The sequence below is a fragment of the Lineus longissimus genome, chromosome 13, assembly GCF_910592395.1.
Source record: "Lineus longissimus chromosome 13, tnLinLong1.2, whole genome shotgun sequence".
Classification (NCBI taxonomy): Eukaryota; Metazoa; Nemertea; class Pilidiophora; order Heteronemertea; family Lineidae; genus Lineus; species Lineus longissimus.
In genome coordinates, this window is record NC_088320.1 from 12,329,192 (window position 1) to 12,356,568 (window position 27,377).

The 27,377-nt window shown below is 38.9% G+C and overlaps 1 protein-coding gene across 1 annotated transcript; it reads left to right on the plus strand.

Annotated features, from left to right (window-relative positions):
- The first annotated feature begins 309 nt into the window (after positions 1–309).
- On the plus strand, positions 310–27,062 carry LOC135497576 (uncharacterized). Its single transcript, XM_064787329.1, has 19 exons — positions 310–370; positions 4,373–4,538; positions 5,200–5,404; positions 6,966–7,155; positions 7,469–7,564; positions 7,817–7,986; positions 8,273–8,378; positions 10,767–10,894; positions 11,174–11,267; positions 11,579–11,755; positions 12,156–12,304; positions 12,576–12,729; positions 13,141–13,301; positions 13,775–13,871; positions 15,150–16,503; positions 18,223–18,397; positions 18,571–18,663; positions 19,670–19,865; positions 20,136–27,062. The coding sequence occupies exons 2-19, from the start codon at positions 4,504–4,506 to the stop codon at positions 20,864–20,866; spliced, it is 4,311 nt and encodes a 1,436-aa protein (XP_064643399.1). The 5' UTR covers positions 310–370; positions 4,373–4,503; the 3' UTR covers positions 20,867–27,062.
- The last annotated feature ends 315 nt before the right edge of the window (positions 27,063–27,377 follow it).

The following is a 27,377-nucleotide window of genomic DNA, read 5'->3' on the forward strand; positions in this document are numbered from 1 at the left end:
TAATGCCAAAATACTTTCATTTGCCTGCAGTTTTAGGAGAGATGACAATGATCTTTAATAGCCGAACACTATTAACACTATCAATAATATGTTTTCAGCTATTTATACATAACTCCAGGTGTGATTAACTTGTGGCCTAACTTATACAGCTTTGTTAAGGCAATGATGGATTAATGAAGTCCGTCTAACACCCCAAGATATTGTATAGGCTAAAAACTCTTTATTTTCATTTCAGATATAACCAAGATGAAAAATTGCAGCCGTCTTCGCAGCCGTCGACGGATACCTCCCTGTGACAAAGCGAAGGAATTTATTGACAGTGGAAGTGATCTGCAAGGATTCCAGGAGAGATACATCAATGAATATATCGGTAAGTTTTAAGAAAAAAACACTTTGCACCAGAAAGTTTTAGTTTACATTTGGCCTGGCTCTGAAAACAACAGCCAATTACTTAGCAATGCTCCCCCCCCCGCCACATATTTTACCTCTCTTGTAAATGTAGGCTAAATTTGAATGGTGTCCCCCCTGCTTCGAACTAAATGTGTATGTTTTTCTTCTTGACACGAGGCATTATTACACTACACCCCTTTTTTAGGACAACAAATTTTTGACTGAGATAAATGACCTATACCCATTGTCTTAAGCGGTAATTGCTGTGCTCTGTTTGCATTTTTATGATGCTGAGCAACAGGACTGAATTTAAGATTGAGCGATTTCTAGTAAGATCCTCATAAATCCCATTTGTGTCGACCGATTAATTGCTAGTTACCATTTCCGGTAGGGGAAATGGTATTTGCGGTCGCCTGTCTGTGTTTGTGTGCGGGGGGGGGTAGCAGTTGTGTGTACACCTGTGAAACAGCTACTGCCTTCTTTTAGTCGTTAATGCAGTGTTCTAGTTTCATGACGTTCTGATTTTACATGTTAGAGGATGTGGATCATCCTCACGGTTCTCAATAAGGGCAATATGTGGCATATAGAGGTTAGAGCTCTGGGCTCTTGGGTAGGAGAGCTCATTCGTCTTTGTGTACTTGATCAAGATTTTCTCCCCTCGACTCTCCCAGGGGTAAATGGATACGCATGCCAAATCCTGAACGCTCTTACCAGCGGGCCGGACCTGTAATACAGGTTTTCCTTGCCTATAACGTATTCTATACCTTCTTGTACAACTGAAGATGTACCATACATTTAATTAGGCCCACAATGGGTTATCACCAGGAGTGGGTGTGAATATTCAAGAAATCTTTTTAGTATAAACTCCTCCCTCTTTTTTATTCAAGAACCACTATTCATTCCTATCTAGTATGAGAGAAGTCAATTTCACGTTTATTGGGTTGCTCTTCAATCATTTGTGAGGGATCATTTGAGTAAGATAGCAATTGATATTAAGCAGGCCAAATTTATGGTTGACGCCAAGAGTCGTTTGTGCACCGCTCCCGAATAACGATCTTCAAAACATGTGTACAACTCAATGAATGAGTTTCCCCGTCCACAGACTGTGGCAGTCTGGCGTAAGAACATTTGACCAATATCGTTGGGTTTCATATCCATGTGACATGCGAAGTCAGGCCTACACATAATCATTATGTACCCCGTCGGGCCTCATTGTAATGTCACTCAAAGACGTTATAGGCAAGGACAGCCTGTATTACCCTATGAGGCTGCCAGTGAGCTTTCACCCGAGTGCAGGGATAGAAAAATTATTTGTCATCGCACATTCGAACGACTCACATGATATATATGGTTGACAACTTGCACCATTTTAATCCTTCTCCGTATTGCGAACTGCCAAGGGATTATTGATGACACTGAAACGTTTGTTAGATCAAATGGAGGTATTGGTTGTCTCACCAAAACCGCGAGGGTGGGGCTAAAATATAGATTAAAATCAAGGCGTTCAAAAGTTCCGAAGTTAGTCATGTTCACGCAATAGATGTTAGTTATACGACTCCAACGTGAGGTAATCTGACTGCCTTTAAACATGTAAATCCATCCATCATGCGGTGTTTCTCTCATTGTTTATCGAAGGCTTAAACACAGACGTGACAATAATTTTCGCGAAGTTCTAAAATATGGAAAAGCATTTAACAAATGTGAATGATATTGGGGCATGGCGATTTAGCGGATCCTGCGGATTCTGCGGAATCTGGTCTGCAGCGGATTGGTATCCGGTAGTTTCGCTCCCTGACGTTTTCGCCCCCAGCATTTTCGCCCCCAAACTTAGCCTAAAACCATTAGGCCCCACGGTGGCCGCTGCCGTGATGTAATGTAATCAAGCTAAAATCAAGAGAGTGTCCGAGAGTCACTCTACCCAAAAATTAGTCGTTTCGCCTCCTGGGACTTGGGTGTTTTAAGGATCGTTGCCAGGATCTCGGGCTTGTCACCTGTCATCGCATGATCTTGCTGGCTGTTTGGTCATCAAGAGTGGGATGATTGACTCCGGTGGACGTTTTAGAAAAATCTTTTATTTATTATCATGAGAGTGGGAAATTCTCTGTTTAAACTGATTTGTCATCTGAGAGTCCTGGACATCATCAGTCATCATGTGACTTGAATATCTTAATGATGGATCATCAAGGCAATCGTATGTTGCTCGTGCACGATTTTGCGATGTTGTAAAATAAAGAGAGACGTGTCAACCAGGCCAGTGTAGAAGTTTAAAATGTCCCCTGGAAAAAGTGTCCATCATCCCTATTGTATTCTGCACGATATTAACAAATTAACGAATGAGCGAAAATGACGTGTGACTCGGCCTATTATTTTATTACCAACTCGGCCTGGGTTGCGCCCCCGTAGTTCCTAAAATCATTGATTTCTCGGTCCTTACAGTATGTCAGTGTTGATTCAGCAGTTGTTTTGGCAAAGATATGTTTTTTTTGAGTTTCTGAAACCTAGAGCGCTACTCAACAGGCGGCTAACAAGAAACTACGCATTTATACTGTTGTTGCCGACGTATGTGTACACTGAACTTGGGATGTGCGTCGGCCCCGTCTTGAAATGCCGTCCAGTGCCAGTTGGTGCGCTTTTCGCTGATTTATGCAAAATTCAACATATCTCAAAAGTTCAATGGTTGACCCTCGATTTTTTTGGATTTTTGTGTAGCGTAAGCAACTGTCTTTCATGGGAGAATGGTCACTGTAAGAATTATCCAGGAAAAAATGTATAATATTTGGGGGTTTTCGTGATTGTCCGGCCCAATTCGCAATATTGCCATTTGGGATGGTGAACAGAGCTAGGAGCAAATGTGACGCTTATGATTTATTAAAAGAAATAAAATACCCGATTTAACATCCTGCAGAATCAGGGGCATATATGTGATATACGACACAAATGGGTTGTCCTCATGCATTCACTTTGGAAACGCATTTTAAAATAGATGTTACGTCCTGTTAATGGGGCACGTCATCATCGCGTACATTTGGGAAAAACTCCCTAACGAGACCAATGTGGAAATCGTCCGATAATAGAATGCAGACATTTTTTTCATGCATGTTGGGGTTTTTCCGAAATGCTTGATATCTTAGCGGTTTAGACAATTTAACAGTTATGGAATATTACAAATATTTATTATAAGGATAATTTATCATAATATCGATATTCTCGAGCTGTTTTTATGCTGATTCCGCCCAGATTCCGCAGAATCCGCAGGATCGCCATGCCCATGATATTGGGCTATCGATACAGGTCTTCCTGTGACCATGCTGTGACAGAGGCCGACCTTTTATTTTAGCCAATGAATGCCCCCTAACAGAACATTGTATTACAGTCTATATACAAACAGTGTAGACTTCACCATTTGTGTGCTTGAGTCAGTCCGTCCTGTCTTGTTCTGCATGTCCGTGTTGCATGGGCTGAACTTTTTTATGTGTCCCTACCAAAACGGATGTGCATCACAACTACCAATATATCAGTCCTTGACATCTGTATCGGGAGGCATTTTATAATCAGACTGATAACCCTTAACAATGCATCTTATGATTGAGAGTCAGCCTCCCCATATTGTTTTTCTGGTGAACAGAGAAATGAAGCGTAGGAACACTCTTTGAAATATTTGTAAATATGTTTGACCTTTTGAAAACCTTGGTTTTTCGGCCAGCACAAATATGCACTCCTGCGTGGAGGTGCAGCGACGCGACAAAGCAGAGTAAGAAGGTTTCCACAGTCTCAAAAACCTCTACGGGGTGTGTATTTTGTTTCCAAAAGACTTTTAAAGATTTTTTCAGAACCTCACCAACATTTATTTCTAAGACTAAGAGTGCTTGTGCCCTATATTAACCATAGTTTAGATGGTGCAACCATTTTCAACCATTCCACTGCTGCATCGAACACACGTTTATCTTTAGGCCTATCAAAAAATCATATTTTCTTATTTCAGGTAGGGGTGTTTTCACTGAAGTCCCTTTTGAAAAGGGTGACTTCCTCTTGATTTACAAGGGGGAGGTGATAAAAACAGCTGAAGCTGAAATTAGAGAAGAACGTTACAAAGAGGCTGGTTTAGGAAGCTTTATGTATTTTTTCAAATTCGGAAGTGAAACGATGTGGTAAGTTTTAATGTGTTTGCATTTAAAAATTATGCGGTTAAAGGGAATTTCGCACGACAATCGATTCAGCCTCCTTTTTACATGTTCCTGGGCGGTGAAAATGAACCTTTTCATTCCCTGTTTGAAAACTGGCGCAGATCAGTGAGCTAGATTAGACCTAATAAACATTAAGACAATAAGGCCCGCAAGCAATAGGGTGCCATTCAGGAACTTGCTTACGACTTGATGAAGCATCAATTGCTTTGATACCGACTGACACGCGGGAGGGACAATGCATTGCTCATACGAATTCGAATTCGAATTCGAATGTTGGAGATGAGTAAAGAGTATCTGTATTGTTTTTTGATCTAGAACGTCACCCGCTTCGACCATTGTCATCCAGTTGCTCCTTCCTGACATAGCTACATATTATGAGTTAAACAATTACTTCTGAATATGCACTGAGACTTTGTCAGGGGGCAGGTACAATCTGGACTACCAACATATGTCGTGAATATTTGCATGCTACAACTTTCAGACAATATATCAATTATATAGGAGAGTTTGTTCCACCCGAACTTTGAACTTTCGATTACTTTATATTGTAATGCATTTTTTTATACGAGGTTTGATTGCTGAGGGTAATTACCTTGCATGGCTAATTTATTTGTTTGAATTTCAGTGTCGATGCAACACGAGACGATGGAAGTCTTGGGCGCTTAGTGAATGATGGCGTGAACGGGTCGGACAATTGTTCAATGAGAATGGTTGCGAAGGAAGGGAAGCCATATTTGGCTTTATTTGCCAGCAGGAACATTGGCATTGGCGAGGAATTACGATACGATTATGGTGTTACAGATCTACCATGGCGAACATCTGACAAGCCAGTAAGCTTTGTTTTTTATCAATAATTAGACCCTGTCGTAGTGTGGCATGACACCAAGGGAAAATCAGTTGTTCTTGGATGATTCAATTAACCTCTGACAAATTCATTGTCACGAAGACTCAAGTTCTTTTAAACAGACTACTCGTGCATTTTAGCATACATAGAACTGGTGATATTATTGATGCATAAAAATCCAAGAATATGAGAGGTCTCCCCTTTTTGTGTATGCACTTTCTGAACGTTGAACTAATTACGTTTAAGTGGACACGAAGTGCGATCGGCTATGCTGAAGACCGGTCCACTTAAAAAAGTTCCAGTTCGACATTAGGTTGAAAATGCCTCTTTCTGAAAGAAATGTCCCCATAACTATGGCATTTTCGATATAAAGAAGGACCAAGTGATTAGTGATTTTAAAACTACCAGTCTAATGTTGTTATTTTTTCATGCAAGTGCCCCCACCGAAATATGATTGGTAGAACATGATCATGGAGCGAGACAGACAAAATAATGTGTATGTTTTCAAGTGTCTGCTAAACAAACATTGTCACTTACTAGAACTGAAACTTTTTCCGAATCGTGTTTAGGTTATCTGGTCACTACTCCGCTCGGAGCTCTTCTGCTTTCAACTTTACAACCTAGCTGAATATCAGTTGATCTGGAAATTACAATTTAATTGGCAGAAATCGTACAATGACCGACTGGGTTTTGGATAACCCATGATATTTGATGTTTTTCTGCAGTTCATTTATGAATTAAGAGATCTAACATAGATCAAAATGCGATTTGGCTGGGGAGCCAGCAACATGGTTAGCATACGTGCATTTTTTCAAGAAATGTGAGAGTTCACCATATTTTCCCTGTAAGTGGACCCCTGTCCTCTTCACTCTATTATAAGTGGACACACTTGCGTTAAGAAGTCGAAGGCTGGTCCACCTAAAGCCAGAATACATGCATGCAAATTGGTTGTTTTTCGAGCAAACAGGCCAGGCTTCGTCATGGTTTGTCAGTATCTGGGTTCTCCCTTTGATACGATAGAGTTCTAACACTGTGAATGCCTTCATTGATGGAGATATATAACCCTTCCTGGACATGTCCCCATAACTATGTATTAAGGGGCCAAATGATTTTGAATCTACCAGTCTAATGATCCTTCTTCATGCTAGTGTTCGCAATATAATATGATTAATTAAGCCTGTTGCAACTTGATCATCATGGGGCATACTGAATTTCTGTGGTATTGCCTCCATTAGCATTCGCCCACACTGACGTGTGTTGTCTTGAAGTTGAACAATGTCAATACATTGAGGGTCAAGATGCCATGAGGAGACATAGGCTGAATGTGGGCGTCCGTCAAAAAAAGTGCAATTGACTGGGGGTATCGTAAATTAGTTAAATAATTACACTGATCCTGTAGTGTTTAAAAAATTGATTACACGTACGTCTAGTTCTATTTCAGATGAATTAATGAACTGATCTCCACTGTTGGCTACTATCTGCTCTTGCTATAAAGTTTATATTAAAACAACCAAGTGGAGTAATATGCAAAAAAATTTAACTTTCAGAAATTACCGGGACAAAATGATCAGCACGGAACCAGAGCCAAAAACAAAAATCACCAATCAAGCAGGTCAAAGACCCAAATGCCCCGAACGCCAACTGGCCAACACGTCAACACTGTAACAAATTCTAGTCGAGAAAGGGAGTCAGAACACAGTCTTGAAAACAATTCACAGAACTCATACAATGGCAAAGGTAAATGTTTTTAAAAGCTCCATAAAGTATTATTGTGTCGCATTTTGCTTGCATTGAAACGCAGCAATATGTTACTGCAAACAAATGGCAGATCGAGATGTATGAAATCAAAGTTGCCAGCTTTTTGTTTCTTTGAGGTTGATAGAGCCACACTTTACCTATCTCCAAATCAATCATTATTCTTCTGCACCATCTTTATTTCTTTAGTTACGTGTGTTCATAGCGAAATCAGTGGGGTGAACTACTGTACCGGATTTTCGACATCAGTTCATTGATCGAAGGATTCTAAAACGGTTTAATATGTGTCTTTCAGATTCATCAAATGTGCTCGAGAAAAATGACAATATTGCACAGAGTTCTGGAGAGGTTATCATCAATGAGCAGGTGGAGAAAATAGAGAATACTAAAGGTAAGGAAATATCATCTTTATATAAAAGTCGTGTTCCATGATTCTATTGTCCAATGCATTTTAGATTCGTCTTCTTTACAGTGTTGATGTGCATCGGAAAATCTATCTAGATTGCGGATGGTCCCTTATATAACATGATGTGTGTGGCTCTAATGTTCTAACGATCATTGGACATACTACATGTGTGTCATCAGAGAGTCAGCATTGCAATAGGATCACTAAATTGGAAAGTTCTATGCTGTATCATTTCAGGTTCCGCTGCATCTGAATCAGTTTGCCTGCTGATCAACAATGAGACACATGAAATCTGTGATGTTGTGAAGGAGAGTAATGAACAGCCTTCATCATGTTCAGATGGTCATGAACCACCTGTGTCTGTGCACGAGCTGAGTTGCGATGATTTGGAGATAAATGAAATTGAGGTAAGTTATTTATGTCATTCGGTTAAACCCATCAGTAAACATCAAACTGACTCCCTCTGATGAGTGATAGTTTTCTTCAGATCATAAAATAAGCTGCAGTGACAGCCAGATCTAGTGATCAAATACAATTTTGCTGATAAGTTTCCGACCTGCATTTGATGCAGAATTAGCAAAATTATTATTTTTTTTTATCAGCAAAATTTATTTGATAGCACTTACATGTTCCTTTTCAGATATTAATAAATGAACCAGCTGACATTAGATGCAAAATGTTCTTTCTTTACAGGCGTTGAATGTTCATACTGAAGCCTCGGCGATATCTGCAGAACAGCAGCTAACTGATATCATCCTTGATGCTGAAGTGGGGGCGATCATGACTCAGCCATCCAATGGTAAGTACTAATATCTAACCCATAAGAGTACAGTAGACCTGCACACTCATGATAATGTATTTATTTGGGAAGAAACGCGCTGCAACACAGGGTTTGACATGGCATTTCAGTATAAGGACAACAACAACTCGCATACACTTTTCTGAATGTTTATTGCCAAAATCATGATTAAATACAGGCATTTCTTTGTGATTCGGGGAGGGGGGAGGCTTTCCTTTGCCGTATGTGATATTTTGTGTCCCCATAATATTTGTGTTGTATCTAAGTCCCCTCTAACATATCGGAAACTTATCATTTGAAGTATTTTTGTTCCAAAATCATGATAAAACACAGGCATTTCGTTGTGATTCGGGGAGAGGGGGGAGGCTTTCCTTTGCCGTATGTGACATTCTGTGTCCCCATAATATTTGTGTTGTATCTACAATATTGAAAAAGTCCCCTCTACCTTGGGAAGTCCCCTCTAACATATCGGAAGCTTATCATTTGAAGTATTCTTGTTCTAAAGTAGGTTTGAAAAATGGTACGTGGAGCAAAATGGAGAAGCGATAAACTTTTTTTGGCTCACCGTAAGGGGAGTCTATACGATAGCGCTGTGTCCGTCGTCGTCGTCGTCGTCGTCGTCGTCGTCGTCGTCGTATCCTAACAGTGGCACGTTTCTTAACTGCTAGGGCTATGAACTTGAAACTTTGTACACAGAATGCCCCAGGTCAGCTGACCTCTGACACTGATTTTCGGTCCGATCTGATTCTCTGTTTGGCCACCAGGGGGCCAAATGTCGATATCTAAAAAGTGTGATATCTCGCTTATTAGTGACTTGTTTTCGATAAAACTTTTGTTGTAGGTACTCATAGCAAATATACATTTTATATTATACGGGTTTTTAATTTGACCTTGTTTTCAAGGTCACAGAGGTCATATGGCGTAAATTGGCCATTAGAGTGTAAACTATGGCACGTTTCTTAACCACTAAAGCTATGAACTTGAAACTTGGTACATATAACCCCCTATATCACATAGCCTCTGGTGCTGAATTTTGGTTTGATCTGATTCTCCACTTTGCCACCAGGGGGCCAAAAGTGGATATCTAAAAAGTGTGATATCTCGCTTATAAGTGACTTGTTTTCGATAAAATTTTTATGGTAGGTACTCTTAGGAAGAATACATCACATATCTTACGGGTTTTCAATTTGACCTACTTTTCAAGGTCACAGAGGTCATATGGCGTAAATTGGCCGTTAGAGTGTAAACTATGGCACGTTTCTTAACCACTAAAGCTATGAACTTGAAACTTGGTACATATAACCCCCTATATCACATAGCCTCTGGTGTTGAATTTCAGTTTGATCTGATTCTCAACTTTGCCACCAGGGGGCCAAAAGTGGATATCTAAAAAGTGTGATATCTCGCTTATAAGTGACTTGTTTTCGATAAAATTTTTATGGTAGGTACTCTTAGGAAGAATACATCACATGTCTTACGGGTTTTCAATTTGACTTACTTTTCAAGGTCACAGAGGTCATATGGCGTAAATTGGCCGTTAGAGTGTAAACTATGGCACGTTTCTTAACCAGTAAAGCTATGAACTTGAAACTTGGTGCATATAACCCCCTACATCAGATAACCTTTGATGCCGAATTTTGGCCTGATCTGATTCTTTATTCGGCCACCAGGGGGCCATAATGGAAAAAGGAAGAAGTGCAATATCTTGCTTATTTGAGTGAATTGTTTTCGATAAAATTTTTATGGCAGGGACTTCTAGCAAGGATACACCACATGTCCTACGATTTTTGGATTTGACCTCCTTTTCTAGGTCACAGAGGTCAAATGGCGTAAATTGGCCATTAGAGTGTAACTATGGCACGTTTCTTAACTGCTGAAGCTATGAACTTGAAAGTTGGTACATGTAACCCCCTACATCAGATAATCTCTGACACCGAATTTTGGCCTGATCTGATTCTTGATTCGGCCACCAGGGAGTCAAAACTGAAAAAGTAGGACATGCAATATCTCGCTTATTAATGACTTTTTTTCGATGAATTTTTTATTGCAGGGACTCTTAGCAATCACACGATATTGATCTTGTTGATGTCATAGACAATTATTGGTTGGATCATAAACTTATATATACTGCCCTGTCTTATTACTTGACAATCAATACACATCTAAAAAAAGTCTTCATGCCTGATTGTGTTCACCATATTCACCTCTAAACTAAGCATGATCCTGCCTACTAAAAGATGTATACGGTGAGCACAATGGCCCCTGGCCGTTTCATTTTGCTATCCGTTACAGTGGCATAGGTTGAGACAGTCATTCCTAGGGAACATTTATTATGATACCAGAGAGTGTCAAAATAGAGAATGATAGAATCTTCACTCAACATTTAAGGGTCAGCCGAACCGCATCCTATTTGTTTGGTCATCAACACTACCGAATTGTCTGATATTCCAAGTGCTGAAGCCCAGATTCCCAATGATGTGCGCCCTGGAAAAGATCTTGATGGCAGTGAATATGAGGTAGGAATCTTTGAATGCGCATTATGAGACAATAAAAGGTCAAAATGTTTTTTTCGCCAGATTACAAAATAGATCGAAGCCATAATATATTGTTAAATTCCTTGTCATTGATAATGTTGCCCTGAAAAGTTTAACACAAACATGTGGCTGAGTGCTGTTACACCCTGTGAGTGTCCAAATAATCTATTATCAAGCAAGTTCATTATTATCATGTTTTATCCTCTTTATTTGACTGGTCAGCTTTTGATGAACAATCAAGACGTTCGCGCTTTTTTTCAGATGTTAGACACCAACACTCCCAGGGATATCACCCAAGTTGATAAGACATTATTGCTTGCTGAAGAAGAGATCGATATAAGAGAAAATCCAAAAGGTAATTTCATAATTCCATCCTGTGTATACCTGTATTCTGAAAAATTACCCTTACGTCCAAATGAAGTTTTCGCCAACTTCTCCAGGTGGCATACTAATGTATTTTGGGTTATTTCCAATAGCTGCAGTTATATTTCTCTATTAAAGCCATCATGTTGGCCTTCGCGCATTAAACTAAATTTGAGTAAAATAACGCCTTAATATATAATGGCACAGTCAGCATAATGATATTCTAGATAATGTTTGGAATGTAGTATGGCGCCAGTGTGTAGTATCAGTCATGCATGAACGCTGATATAATTGAAATTTCAGGTTCATCGACCCCTGTTCTAACACGGCAAAATAGAATCCAAGTCGACAAGATCCAAAGCCATCCAGAACCAATCATCCCACTGCTGCCCAATGAGTTCAGAGGCAATTCTGTAATTCAGCCAGATAGTGCTCAAATTGGAGAAGATACTGAGAATACACAAGAACCTAGACCTAAAGGTAATTATCATTAGTGCTCTTACTACTACTACTACTACTCCTACTGGACGCCATGGCAGCTGACAAGTGACATCAATGATGCACGCCAAGGAGGATCGACTTTTAGCATTCTCTAATCCATGCATGTTGCAAAGCTTCCAATTATGACGAAGTTACTGATACACTGAGCTGTTATACATTGTAACTGTAGCAGACGATAATGAGGTGATAGAATAAAACAGCAGAGGTGTCACAGCTACGTCACAATGACTTTACATCAAACAATAATTGCAATGTTGTGTGATCATCTGGGAGTACAAAATACAGATCTTAAGAAAAATTATATTACAGCAAAAACTGTATCCCAAATAAAATAAATTGCTGTACATACCTACGAAAATAAATAATTATGTGATTTCAGAATATGCTGAACTCCTGCCAATATCTCCAACGATTTTCATGGATCAAAGGTTGCCAATATCTCCAACGATTTTCATGGATCAAAGGTTGCATTCAGACAATTTGTCACTAAATCTCTCAGAATCGGAGTATGGGATGATGAAGTTCGAGGTAAGGGAATTTATGTACATGCACAGGTACGAGGTGTTTAGTAAGTCCCATTCCCCAGTATCAGGATCTGATATTGCTACGCTAGCCATCAAGCATTCGAATATAACATTATGGCCTTCTGCACAGTACATGATTTATCTTCATGAATTCAACAGACGACTACATATTCGCCATCCAATGATCATCTCTGCTTTGTGATTATCGCTTTATGTGTGAATCTCTTGATTGCATTCTGTATGCCACATAGTTCTTTTACATCATTCAATTTCAGAACGAACAAGACACGGACGAAAACAATCACTCACCAAATGAAAGCTCCCAAGATAGTAGCTCCCAGGAGAATGAGACATGTGAAAACACAGAAGAAGTTAGATCCAAACCCTATTCAGAGTCTGGTGAATTAGAGAAGAGAAACGAACAAGAAGGTTAGTCTAGAAATGCATTTCAAGATAAATACGGTGTGGAACGCAGGGCGCCAAAAGGCTTTTGTTATGTTATCTGTTACACAATCTCAATGAGAGTAGGTGTAATGGGCTAAACATCTACAGTAACGTGATGCTGTATGTGGCATACCTATCATAATCTATTGAGTGCTGACAAATTGCTAAACTCCACTGTTTTCAACATGTTAGTGCCTGGACCTGGTGATTTGTTTCCCTTGATGTTATTTGTTCTGGGTACCATTTAGATACACTCATGACAATAATAATCCAACCAGATTTATTAAATCGAACAATTTTACACATAAACCACCTTCTAATTTTGGTCTAATTTCACAATGGATGCAATAAAATTGATGTCAGCATTTCTCAAGCAACCGCTGTTTTTGTTGACAGGATTAGACAATCAAGACATATTTCGGTGTGGAGATTGTAAGCTGAGTTTCTTCAAAATAGACGACTTCCTTCAACATAAGAAGTCAGAGCTTCAGTGTAAAAAGCAAAATAGTGTCGAAAGGAGGAATGGGCCGGAGCCACCAGCAAATGAGAAAGAGAAGGTAAGAGCACTATTTAGCGTATGTTTCTGTGGCAATTTTGCCTCTGGTAGGTGCCAGATACTCCATTATACATGTCATAAATGAGGCATTTAGTGTCCGAGACGACAGCGTAATCATGTACATTGTTAGGTGATTTCTCACTGATGCAGTTGATGGATGGAACGATATGAGACCAGAGGTACTTTACACACGGGATTAAGAAAACAATTTCTGTTCATGCCTATGACTTCTGAGTGATAGAGTGGGCAAAAGAGTAGTGTCCATGTGAAAATTCTATTTCATGGTAACATGTTTGAAATCATTGTTTTTCGATTTAATGCATCCAATTCTTGGATATCAATACTGTGACAAATTCAGCTTGAACATGTCAGTCATGTCCAACTTTTGCCCATGTTTAACATTGATCCAACACATGTTCAAATTATAAAACTTGTAATATTCGAAGGTGTTTAGTTCAGTTTTCTTGCTTTTAGGCCTCAACGAGTGAAACAGCTTGTAGCAGTGCATCAGCAGGAAAGAAGAAAACAACGAAGATGAAGACCAAATCAACAGAGTCGAAATACCCATCAGGTAAGAAGCCATTTATGGGCAATATCTTAGTGTGTAGGGAGCAAATTGGGGAATGCAATCCATTTAACCCTTTTGGCCCTATGAGGTGATCAGTTTGACTGTTTTGCTGAGAAGCTTCCGAGGATGCAAAACTACTGCTATAGATTACAACAGATAAAGCAATAGATATTTTTGCCCCATAATGACAAATTTTCTTCTGTCAAATATTTCTCCATTGCAACTGACTTATCCGTTTGTATCTTGACTACCTGATATATTTACCATGCACCCTTGAATGAGTGTTTTACGGTAGTGTTTCAACATATCAAGTCAATAAAGTGGACAATTGCGTGTCCACCTAATATGTTTGAGGTCGCTGGTGTACCTAATATGATTGAGATGGAAATGTATTCATGAGAAAATATTGGTGATATCCCAAAGCCATCCATCCCCCTCCCCTCCCACCGGCGATCCGCCATGTGCCTTGTGGAGTTATCAAGATATCTTATGACCGTCTGGTATGCTCAAGGGGGGGGGGGCATGTATCTGGTTGACCACATAATCTGCCCACTGTCCACTTAAAAATGTCATGCAAAACTTTCACTATTCCGACAGGAATTTGGCAGCATATGTGAACTTGGAGGGATTTAGCATGATGCTCTTTGTAATTTCTGTTATTGATGAGTGATAGGGTCAGGCTGAATTATGTCGAGCAATGTTTTGAAATCCAAGTTGACATTTACCATTTTGGCATCACTGATATAATAACTAATCAATGGCATCGCTGATACCATAACTGATTGAGGAACGGTATACAATGTATCATTGCTATTAATGCTAGTGCTGATAACCGGCTAGTGACTGCAATGAAACTGGAGGTATTGGTTGTCACACCAAAACCGTGAGGGTGGCGCTAAGTTGTAGACCGAGGCGGTGCCAGGTTTTGGCCAATAATTGCTCCACCGAGTGGTTTAGGTGAGACAATCAATGCTGACCGTGAGGTATCGACTTCAATTCTTAATCTCAAATCAAATAAGGAATAAAGTGGTTTTGAATGCTTTTGAAATGGTACAAATTCTACATTTTGCACCAACCAAAGCGGTTATGGTTCATTGGCACATAGTGCATTAACACTGTGATGTGTAGTTCATTCTAAACCAAGTTGATTTTATAATATGACATTTAATTTCCGTTTCATTTTTCAGACACGACAAAATTTAACTCAAAATTGCTCTATTCTTTCATGTTATGATGATTTTTTCTCAGTCGCGCTATCAGTGAACATGTTTTTTTCTCTAGTTACAGTACCTGTGTACCAGAGAAAGAGTGATGGTGCAAGAACCTACGATCGACGCCACTCGTGTTATTTCTGTGGGGCCTTAGACAGTAAAGTGTCCCGCCATTGGGGAAAGGCTCACAAAGACGAAATGGAGGTGGCCAAAATTCAGGCAATTTCGGACAAAGCCCATAAGGATAAAGAAAAAGAACGTTTGCGGCACATGGGAGACTTTAGCCATAATATCAAGGTTCTCCAGAAAGGAGAAGGTAGTCTCATTGTGTCCCGCCGACCATCTGTAGCCAGAAACGCAGAGGAGTACTTGCCATGCATTTATTGTTTGGCATTCTTGCATCAAGATGAGTGTTGGAGGCATGTAAAAACCTGCATATTTAATGATCGAGGGAAAAATAGCGATGCATCAGCTGAAGATAACGACTGTTTGCTTGAAAGTGAAGCTGAGGAGGAAAATCATACGGATAAAACAACTTCAGAAACGAACAGAAGCCATTCCATGAAGGTTCAGTGCCGGATTTTCCTGGAAGGTGCTACACGGGCTAATGAGCCACTTTTCAGCCAGGATATTGTAACCTTGAGGGAGGCGGTAATCAGTAGGATGCGCCATGGTCCTATAAAGTCAGCTGTCGAGAAAGATTTCATGATATTGAAATTTGGGTCGATACTTCTCAACAGATTAGGAAGAAACAAACATTATATCATATCCCAAAGAATGCGACAACTAGCACGCTTCTTGATTGCATTTCGTGATAGTGTAAAGAAAAACATTTCACTGACTGAAATAATTGATGGATGTTATTTTGATGATGCAGTCAATGTAACAAAAGAACTGTGTAGTGTAAGTGAGGATACCACAATGAGTGGGGTCCCTTTACTTGGAACCCCTTCACTCGGTCTACATCTCGGACACTCTCTTAAACGGTGTGGCCTTATAAAAAGAGGCATGGGTCTCAGAAAAAAAGATCGGGACATAGATGAGCAATCACGAACATTCCTAAAACTATTCAATGCAGAATGGACCCAGTCTATTTCAACCCAGGCTTTGCAAAGCTTAAAGGAGCGCCGGTATAATGCAACAGAAATACTTCCATTAACTAGCGACTTGTTGTCGTTTAAGAACTATCTGCAACAGCAGTTGGCGACCAGTGTGCAGGACCTTCAAGACCATCAATCATCCTGTTCATGGAGAAGGTTGTCAGAAGTGTTGTTCTGCCTCGTTACATTATTCAATAAGCGCAGGGGAGGAGAAGTGGCCAAGATGAATTTGTCTTGCTTCGTAGATAGACCGAAGTGGAATGCACTGGCCAACGAAGAGATTGTCAACTCTCTATCACCTCTCGAGGTACAGCTGATGAAGAGGTAAGTACATTTACGATACTTGAGCTATTTATCTTTGAACCAAAGACTTTGTTATCTTTAGCCGCGTTGCATGCCAACGAAAAAAGCGTACCTTGGCTGTGAAACGCTCCCGAAAATCGCTTATGTTGGTATAGGCCCTTATAGGTTGATGCCTTACGACCTCTTTATCAAGAATAAAAAATAACCCATATTAACCCGGAAACTCCAACAGACCGATTATCTCCAGCAATACTGGCAATTAAAGCTGAGAATATCTCTAGGTTGTAGAAACCCAAATCAAGGCCCTCGTACCTCCTACCCTCCTATTTGAGAGATACCACTGACTTTCTCAATCACGTACAAGAGGACGTGGAAAACCCCTTACTATACCTAGGAAATTTTGTCTCAGCGCTTTAGATGTTACTTCTCTTTACACCAATAATCATCACACCGAATGGATTTTGGCTGCAAAGGGAGCCCTAGACGGTATATACATCTAACCTGTCCCGACAGAAACCCTGACAAAAAATGATGCAGTATCCTCAAATGCAACTGCACTTTTGATGACAAAACTTCCTTCACAGCACACACATGGACACATGCATGGCCCCTAATTTCTGCAACCTATTCATGGGCAGGCTAGACATGCTAGAACACAACTTTTGGAAACCCAAGAGTTCCAACCAATTCTATGGAAACGGTTCATTGACAATATTTTCATGATTTCGACCCATAGCAGGGAATCCCTAGACAAGGCCATAAAGGCTCTCAATCAATTTCACCCAACCATAAATTTCACAGCGGATATATCTGAAAGTACAGCTAACTTTCTAGATGTCTAAAAAAATCAAAACTGATTTGAATGTCAACCACAGCAACCCCAGCGATAGACATTCGTATTTACATTCTAAATCTTGTCACCATGCATGAAAATCAAACATCGAAGTCGGCTACCCCTGAGCCGAGCCGAGCCTCTCTTTTCTTCTGATACAAATGACTACTGACGGAAATGCTACGACACTTCAAATACCTTGCTACATGTCCAAATATGGACACAGCAATTGAAAAATGCTGGGATTTGGCCGAGAATATTTACTAAAAGTAAGGGTGATTGAAAAAAGGGACATTTTTCCATTCATCACCACTCCATAATCCATCGAACCCACCATACTCCAGACCATAAACTGACCATACACTATAGACCATATACAGACATTAGCCTACGCTTAATGAATCCCCACATCCTGAGATACAGGATTTTTATTCTCCTACATTGAAATATTGAAAGGCTGAATATTGAAAGAAATATTGAGAATATATTTCAAACCACTGATTACATCAAGATATAGAATCCAAGACAACATGTGGTTATCGGAGGTGTAGAAATCTACGTAAACGAAATTTATACAGATTGTTGTTGTGAGGACTGTTGATTTCGATTCTTTTAATATCAGAATTTTGGCAACTGCTTTTTCAAATCATGGAGAGGAAAACCGTGATCTTGCGCTCGCTATATGCAGTAACAAGTTGTATGCGGTGAGAAAAATTCACCAAAACAATCATGTTTTAAAGTTTCACATCGCTTGGGAAAGATTATCAACCCTTTTGCCGACCTCAACTGTTTACACACCAGCAGGCCTAGGGCCGGCCTGCTCGAATTTTTTGGCATGGCAGTTGCATTTCAGCCGAAATTAAAATTCGAAATTGAGCTTAATTTTTTCATCACATTTTTATTTATAGTCTGGACATGGTACAGCTTCCTGGGAAACGGAACAGAAGGGTCCCACTCCTACTTAAACTAGAGTGGGTAACAGCAATGGACCTGCTTGTTCGAAACAGGGAGACCTGCAACGTCGTCAACAATGTATATTTTTTCGGACAGCCATGCAAGACAAATCATCTTGCACCATGGAAGGTAGGTATCTGGCATCTGACAAATCTGAAATTTCAAACAAGTCTTAATTTCATGAGGAGGGATCAATAACTGAAAAGTTTTGATAAGTCAAGACATTATTGTCTCAAGTTTTGCCTTTTCAACAAATTCCCTGAAATGAGCTATATTTTGAAGTAGCATCTCCTATATTTCAGGTTCTCAACCAAACTGCTGTCGCTGCAGGTTGTCTAAGACCAGAGCTGATATCCACAACACGATTACGAAAATACACTGCGACAGTAACCCAGGTATGTTTTACAACCCTCAATTAAAGATGTTTCTTCTATAAACTGAATTGAACGTTTTAGCAGTAATTTTCAATTTTTTTTATACGATTTTCTACAATCCGCTTGGGTTTATCTTTTACGATTTTCTACAATCAGCTTGGGTTTATCTTTTTGTAAAGGATATTGTGCACGTTATTACAATGCACTGTGCAGTCTAACAACTTTCATCTATGATTACAATCAACGCATAAAACGGACACAGTAACTATACCAAAGTTACATCTCCGTCAAAACTCTGGATTGGAATATTAAGCAACTTGTTAATCCGCAGAGACAGTAGAGAATCGGGACTTGAGTCAAATAAGTTTCAGATTTCCTTATTGCAAATTGGCTACTTTTTTAATTGACAGCTTGGCATCGCCGGGAATGTCCCATCATTTGACCCCTTTTGGGCGGAGATTTCAAAAAGAATCGTCTTTGTTCAGAGATGAAAAGAACATGATTTTCCCCACACGTTAAAACCATGAACATTTCTAAATTGCCACAGAAACATGTTTCAGCAAATTCCAAATACAAAATTCCCCAGCAAAATCACAGAGGATAAGTCAGTGTTGTGGTTCCATCACAGCACCACTTTCCCGTTCTCCAAAACGATAAGCAAATATTACCAGCAGTAATCTAGACAATAAATATGGTTATTTATTCCTGCAAATATAATATTGTGTCCTGCTTAGGAACAAATAGGCGCTTGTCTCATATGGACAAAATGCTTCAGGAAATTGTTTGTGTGGTCATCTGATTTAAGCTGTCTGGGGGCTATAGTCATGGTACAAAAGAAGAATGATATTTTCATTATTTTGATAAATTGTTACGAAACTGACGAGTTTTATTATGTCCGACTCATTAAATCATTATAAAATTAACTCACTGTGTTGAACTCCCGAGTGCCAACGATGCCAGAGTTGAGCATACGTAAGAATTAATTGTAACTCTAGAAATTCATTATGTTTCATTACCTGATTTTCAGATCCTTGGTCTTACACCTGGTGAAGTCGAATGGCTTAGCAACCATATGGGTCACACAGTGGATATTCACAAGGAAGCCTACAGGTTGCACGAATCAACTATAGAAATGGCTAAAGTGTCCAAACTGTTACTTGCCATTGACCAGGGAGTGGTTGGAAACTTCAGCGGAAAGTCATTGGACGAAATTGATATAGACAGTAAGTCTGACTTTCTTTAAACTTTAGTGCCATGCCAGAACAAGAGTGGAAAATGATTCCTCTCCTTGTAGAGTACTTTGTGGATTATGTGTTATGAGGACGATGAACTTGAGTCTGGGCAAATATGAAATGGCAGGGCACTTGCACGGCTTCAGACTTACATCATTATGCTTTCTGTGATCAATGTCAAGGTGATATGGGATCAAATTTGGAATGTTGATACATTTGTTTCTTTAACGTTTTAACATTTACGAAATAAACTTGTTTCAGATATTCCAAGGACTGCTTTTGATGAAGAAGATGATGTTGATTGGGATGAGGATGATGGTGAATGCAGTGAACATGCCAGTGATTCCAATGGTATGGTTAAGAAGACAAAGAACAAACGACGAAAGCGAAAGAACAGTGACGGTGAAGAGGGTGTTGATGGTCCACATGCTGATGATTCAGTGGCTAAAGGAAGACCAAAAAAGCGGAAGTTGAAAAAGAAGTTGACAGGAATACAAGGAAAACCGAGAAAATCCAATAAATTGCCGCCTGATGATTCACCCGACCGTTCTCCGGATTCTCTTCCAAGACGAACAGCTCGAAAGGGAAAAAAGATTAGAAATATAGAACCGAACTCTGATGAACATAATGATTCAACCATGGATTCAAATTATAAAGCAAGCAGTAGCAGCTCATCATCTGAATGTGATTCAGGAAATGATAGTATGGAGATGCCTAGAAAAAAAGGTAAAGCAACTGTCAGAGGAAAGACGCAGAGGGTAAGATGGACAAAGGAAGAACTGACTGCATTAGAACTGGGATTCAAGAGACACCTCTTGAATAAACGAATCCCTCGCCAGAATGATATTTCGAGGGTAGTTGGTAATTTTCCAGTCCTGCGCAGCAGAACTGATGCTCAGATAAAAAGTCGAGTTCAGCATATGATCAAATCGGATAGCAATGCACGAAACGCCTTGTTGAAAAAGTCAAAGGAAAAAATGGGAAATATCTAAATAATATGCAATGGTCAACCAACCAAATCACATTTTCAGATTGTCCTAAATCGGTGAAATTTTCCCCGAAGACCAGGCATTGCATTTCCTTGCTTGGAAAGGCCATCATAATTTCTTCTATTTGCTGTCCACCAAAATCATGTCTGCTCAGGTTTGTGATGATAAGTGTGGTGTTGGTATGTAAATTCACTCATTTTCTTGCCGCTTACTAGAGTTGCAAGTTATAGCATTTACATGTGATGGCAATCCATCCATATACCGTAACTTGTATTTTAGTTTCATGTTAATTTACTTGTCGCTAATACTAGAGTTGCAAGTTATAGCATTTACATGTGATGGCAATCCATCCATATACCGTAACTTGTATTTTAGTTTCATGTTAATTTACTTGTCGCTAATGCTAGAGTTGCAAGTTATAGCATTTACATGTGATGGCAATCCATCCATATACCGTAACTTGTATTTTAGTTTCATGTTAATTTTCTTGTCGCTAATACTAGAGTTGCAAGTCATAGCATTTGACATGTGATGGCAATCCATCCATATACCATAACTTGTATTTTAGTTTCATGTTAATTTTCTTGTCGCTAATGCTAGAGTTGCAAGTTATAGCATTTACATGTGATGGCAATCCATCCATATACTGTAACTTGTATTTTATTTTCATGTTAATTTTCTTGTCGCTAATGCTAGAGTTGCAAGTTATAGCATTTGACATGTGATGGCAATCCATCCATATACCGTAACTTGTATTTTATTTTCATGTTAATTTTCTTGTCGCTAATGCTAGAGTTGCAAGTTATAGCATTTGACATGTGATGGCAATCCATCCATATACCGCAACTTGTATTTTATTTTCATGTTAATTTTCTTGTCGCTAATGCTAGAGTTGCAAGTTATAGCATTTGACATGTGATGGCAATCCATCCATATACCATAACTTGTATTTTAGTTTCATGTTGATTTTCTTGTCGCTAATGCTAGAGTTGCAAGTTATAGCATTTGACATGTGATGGCAATCCATCCATATACCGCAACTTGTATTTTATTTTCATGTTAATTTTCTTGTCGCTAATGCTAGAGTTGCAAGTTATAGCATTTGACATGTGATGGCAATCCATCCATATACCGTAACTTGTATTTTAGTTGCATTGGCAATCAATCCAAATCACTTGTTATTAGATTAGTCTTTTTGAGAAAGGTGATATGCTAGTGCTTCGAGGCATTCGATGTAAATAGTCATTTGTAATTTGCATTTTTTTTCAAATACCCTCAGACTTGATTTATGGTGAACCAACTAATATGTTCAAAAAGATTCCGCTAAACTCAGAAAGTAAGGTTCATCAAATGTATATTAAAGTTACTGGTAATGTTGAGGGGAAGGGGGGGGGGGCTGGGTGTTGTTTTGAAAGATATGCATAGATTTAAAGGTTTTCCTTGTGGTGTCTTTTTAGCAACTACCGTGATTGTTAACCCGGCAGGGCAATTGTTCTGTTTCTGGCAAGTGTAATCCTTTTTTTTTTCAACATATTTTCTTGTTGGGAAAGTGATGACCTCATAGAAATGCTGTGGTCCCCTTTGCCAGAAATGTATACAAATTGAATGTACTGGTAAATTCTGTCATTGCAATATGTGTACTTCGGACATATTGTTTTGGTGGTTGATGTTGCAGGAATTTTTGGGTCAGCCGAGTGAAGGACAGCAAGTCAGCAATTTTGTTTATGAGGACATCAATACTGCGGTAGCAAAAATTGTGGGGGGGGGATTTTCAGGGTTCAATACCCATAATTCATCGTAATGGACAAATGGCACCCTATCTCTTAATGATACACACTCAAGGGCAAGTTGCCGACAATTTTGTGCAAATATTTCAGCCTATGTTACAGCTACAACAACCTGGGTTCAGGGTTACAAATTCATGGACCGGAACTTTCTGAATATCCCATTGTATGCATTTAATGTCACAAGAGATTGCTCTTTTGATGAATACAGTGGATGATTGTACTTACCATCGATTTAATTATGTTATTTTGTGCAAAAAAACTTGGATCAGTTTACTTTCATCTTCAGTAGCCCAATTAACAACTTGCAAAACAGGGCTCGTTGACTTGTCTGACTGATGTTATTCTTTACGTACCGTGAATTGCACTTGTCATTGTGATCACAAGCATATTTCCTGGCTCTGGGGGCGGGAATGTGGGATCATTTAGAATTTTAAAGAGAAAAACAAAAAGGTTCCAGACAAATGGGAGATATGCTTGTGTTCAGCTTTGGTGACAATGGTGATGTTACCATTGAGCCCCCCATCATAGCTCACAAGATTTTAGTGACTACTGATAATGCAGTTCGAATGTTAACAAATAGAAAATGTTCTTATTTCAACTTCGAACAGTTTGATAAAAAGGCATTTCAGTGTCTAATATCATGCCTGAATGTAGGCGCAAAAGTTCCGCTTTATGATAATTTACTATATCTCACTGTAGAGATCATATGTTATCTTCAGTTAGAAGAGTCGATAGTTAGTGACTTGATACCTATAATTCCAAATGGACAAATGGCACCCTATCTCAAAGTGATGCATACTCTCCTTTGCGCTAACTATTGTGACACAGTCGAAAATATTTTCAGAAAGTGCAGGTTGCCTACTTTTTTGTGCAAATGTGTAAGTCCAAGTTACCGCAAATTTAAACAAAATTACAGAAACGCCTAAAGGCACCATGAATGGTTTGTCACCAAATGCCAGATTCGGTGCAGGTGCAAAACATGCTCCCAATATCAATCGGAGAGATTGCGTCAGATGTTTAAAAACGACGAGAATGCGTATTCTAATCCGTATTATGGCCCTTTTGAAAGATCACCATTGCAAAATCTTCCAATCTAAATTCTATGTGCAAGACACTGTAAAACAAGTCCCAGTTATTTTTGGCAAATAACTTAGCAGACACTTCAAAAACAAGTGATTTTTTGATGGGCCCCAGTCTAAAAAATTAACTGCTCTCATGGTATGCATTTGACTCGAGGTTGAATTTTTGAATTTTTGAATTTTTGTTGAGGAGACAATAATTTTGTATCGATTTGATAATGTTTTTTTGGTACAAAGGGGTGGGGTTAAAAATTTTCTTTCACGTCTTGAAATAGGTTGCCAGGCTACTCAAGATGCAGCAAGATGATATAATTAATCATATGCGTGCACTATATCACACGTTGTACTATTTTTTGTATGTTTTTATGTTTTTTCTTGAGATATTTCTTATTCATTTTCAAAAGTAAATTACCCTGCAGTTTTACGAGCCTTGCCTTGAAAAGGAGTTGCCTAGTGAGCTAACCGAAATTATCCGTACACGTGTCATGTTACTTTACAATACCTCATTGACTTCTTCTTCTTCGTGCTTACCCGGAGAGGAAATAATGACGCAAAAGAAACAGACAAAAGATTAGTTCATTTTGAGATGCGCAAGGCCCGCAAAAAGATTCCGCTAAACTCAGAAAGTAAGGTTCATCAAATGTATATTAAAGTTACTGGTAATGTTGAGGGGAAGGGGGGGGGGGGCTGGGTGTTGTTTTGAAAGATATGCATAGATTTAAAGGTTTTCCTTGTGGTGTCTTTTTAGCAACTACCGTGATTGTTAACCCGGCAGGGCAATTGTTCTGTTTCTGGCAAGTGTAATCCTTTTTTTTTTCAACATATCTTCTTGTTGGGAAAGTGATGACCTCATAGAAATGCTGTGGTCCCCTTTGCCAGAAATGTATACAAATTGAATGTACTGGTAAATTCTGTCATTGCAATATGTGTACTTCGGACATATTGTTTTGGTGGTTGATGTTGCAGGAATTTTTGGGTCAGCCGAGTGAAGGACAGCAAGTCAGCAATTTTGTTTATGAGGACATCAATACTGCGGTAGCAAAAATTGTGGGGGGGGGGATTTTCAGGGTTCAATACCCATAATTCATCGTAATGGACAAATGGCACCCTATCTCTTAATGATACACACTCAAGGGCAAGTTGCCGACAATTTTGTGCAAATATTTCAGCCTATGTTACAGCGACAACAACCTGGGTTCAGGGTTACAAATTCATGGACCGGAACTTTCTGAATATCCCATTGTATGCATTTAATGTCACAAGAGATTGCTCTTTTGATGAATACAGTGGATGATTGTACTTACCATCGATTTAATTATGTTATTTTGTGCAAAAAAACTTGGATCAGTTTACTTTCATCTTCAGTAGCCCAATTAACAACTTGCAAAACAGGGCTCGTTGACTTGTCTGACTGATGTTATTCTTTACGTACCGTGAATTGCACTTGTCATTGTGATCACAAGCATATTTCCTGGCTCTGGGGGCGGGAATGTGGGATCATTTAGAATTTTAAAGAGAAAAACAAAAAGGTTCCAGACAAATGGGAGATATGCTTGTGTTCAGCTTTGGTGACAATGGTGATGTTACCATTGAGCCCCCCATCATAGCTCACAAGATTTTAGTGACTACTGATAATGCAGTTCGAATGTTAACAAATAGAAAATGTTCTTATTTCAACTTCGAACAGTTTGATAAAAAGGCATTTCAGTGTCTAATATCATGCCTGAATGTAGGCGCAAAAGTTCCGCTTTATGATAATTTACTATATCTCACTGTAGAGATCATATGTTATCTTCAGTTAGAAGAGTCGATAGTTAGTGACTTGATACCTATAATTCCAAATGGACAAATGGCACCCTATCTCAAAGTGATGCATACTCTCCTTTGCGCTAACTATTGTGACACAGTCGAAAATATTTTCAGAAAGTGCAGGTTGCCTACTTTTTTGTGCAAATGTGTAAGTCTAAGTTACCGCAAATTTAAACAAAATTACAGAAACGCCAAAAGGCACCATGAATGGTTTGTCACCAAATGCCAGATTCGGTGCAGGTGCAAAACATGCTCCCAATATCAATCGGAGAGATTGCGTCAGATGTTTAAAAACGACGAGAATGCGTATTCTAATCCGTATTATGGCCCTTTTGAAAGATCACCATTGCAAAATCTTCCAATCTAAATTCTATGTGCAAGACACTGTAAAACAAGTCCCAGTTATTTTTGGCAAATAACTTAGCAGACACTTCAAAAACAAGTGATTTTTTGATGGGCCCCAGTCTAAAAAATTAACTGCTCTCATGGTATGCATTTGACTCGAGGTTGAATTTTTGAATTTTTGAATTTTTGTTGAGGAGACAATAATTTTGTATCGATTTGATAATGTTTTTTTGGTACAAAGGGGTGGGGTTAAAAATTTTCTTTCACGTCTTGAAATAGGTTGCCAGGCTACTCAAGATGCAGCAAGATGATATAATTAATCATATGCGTGCACTATATCACACGTTGTACTATTTTTTGTATGTTTTCATGTTTTTTCTTGAGATATTTCTTATTCATTTTCAAAAGTAAATTACCCTGCAGTTTTACGAGCCTTGCCTTGAAAAGGAGTTGCCTAGTGAGCTAACCGAAATTATCCGTACACTTGTCATGTTACTTTACAATACCTCATTGACTTCTTCTTCTTCTGAGTTCGAAAATTCAGACACATGCAAAACAGTCACTCCGTTTTCAGTAACAAGGTCGGCTATCCACTACATTTTCAATGCGAACTGTGCCAATTTGATTACGCTTATAATCACGGTCTTTATTAAGGTATCGGTTTGCCCAGGAAAACTACGTGCTTAGCCGGAGAGGAAATAATGACGCAAAAGAAACAGACAAAAGATTAGTTCATTTTGAGATGCGCAAGGCCCGCATTTTGTTACAAAGGTAAACCAATACCTCTACCCACGGTGATAATGCCTTTGCCAAAACCAACACGGATTACAACAGATATTTTTAGTTTGTAAAATATTTGTAAATGTAATAAATGTAAAAATGTAATAAATGTAATAAATGTACCAATTTTTAATATTTTGTACGACTCCATTATAAGACTTTTGGCCAGGCATGGCTTCACTTCCTACGCAATTTTTACATCAGTCTTAACTCAAACTGTCCGCTCATCACTCATTATGTAAAAGTTGCATTCGCGAAATCAGCAAAATGTCTAAATTACATGGTCCGTTATCATACTGCCTTTTGTCTTCGTAGGACAGAATTGGGAACCGATTGATTGGCGAAAATGCCACAATCTTTGTTGGAAATGAATAAAAATTACCATAGTGAAATATACAATCGTTGTTTCTTGTTTTATGTTGCTTATTTGAAACGGGAATGTGTTGCACAGGAATTTGTAAGTGTCCCCCTAAAAACCTAGAGGTAACGTTGATGACTCTCGAGTATGTTTGTATGATTGTAAGATTGTAAGATTGTATGAAAGAATTAAGTTATGAGGTAAAATATATCATGCATAGTAATCTCTAGGTTTTAAGGATTTTATAAAACCACTGAACTTGGATCACATTTAACTTGTCCCTAAATTTTTATTGTGACTTTGTCCTTAAAAAAGGACTGCTGGATGATTAGATATTAATATTAAACACGGAATCG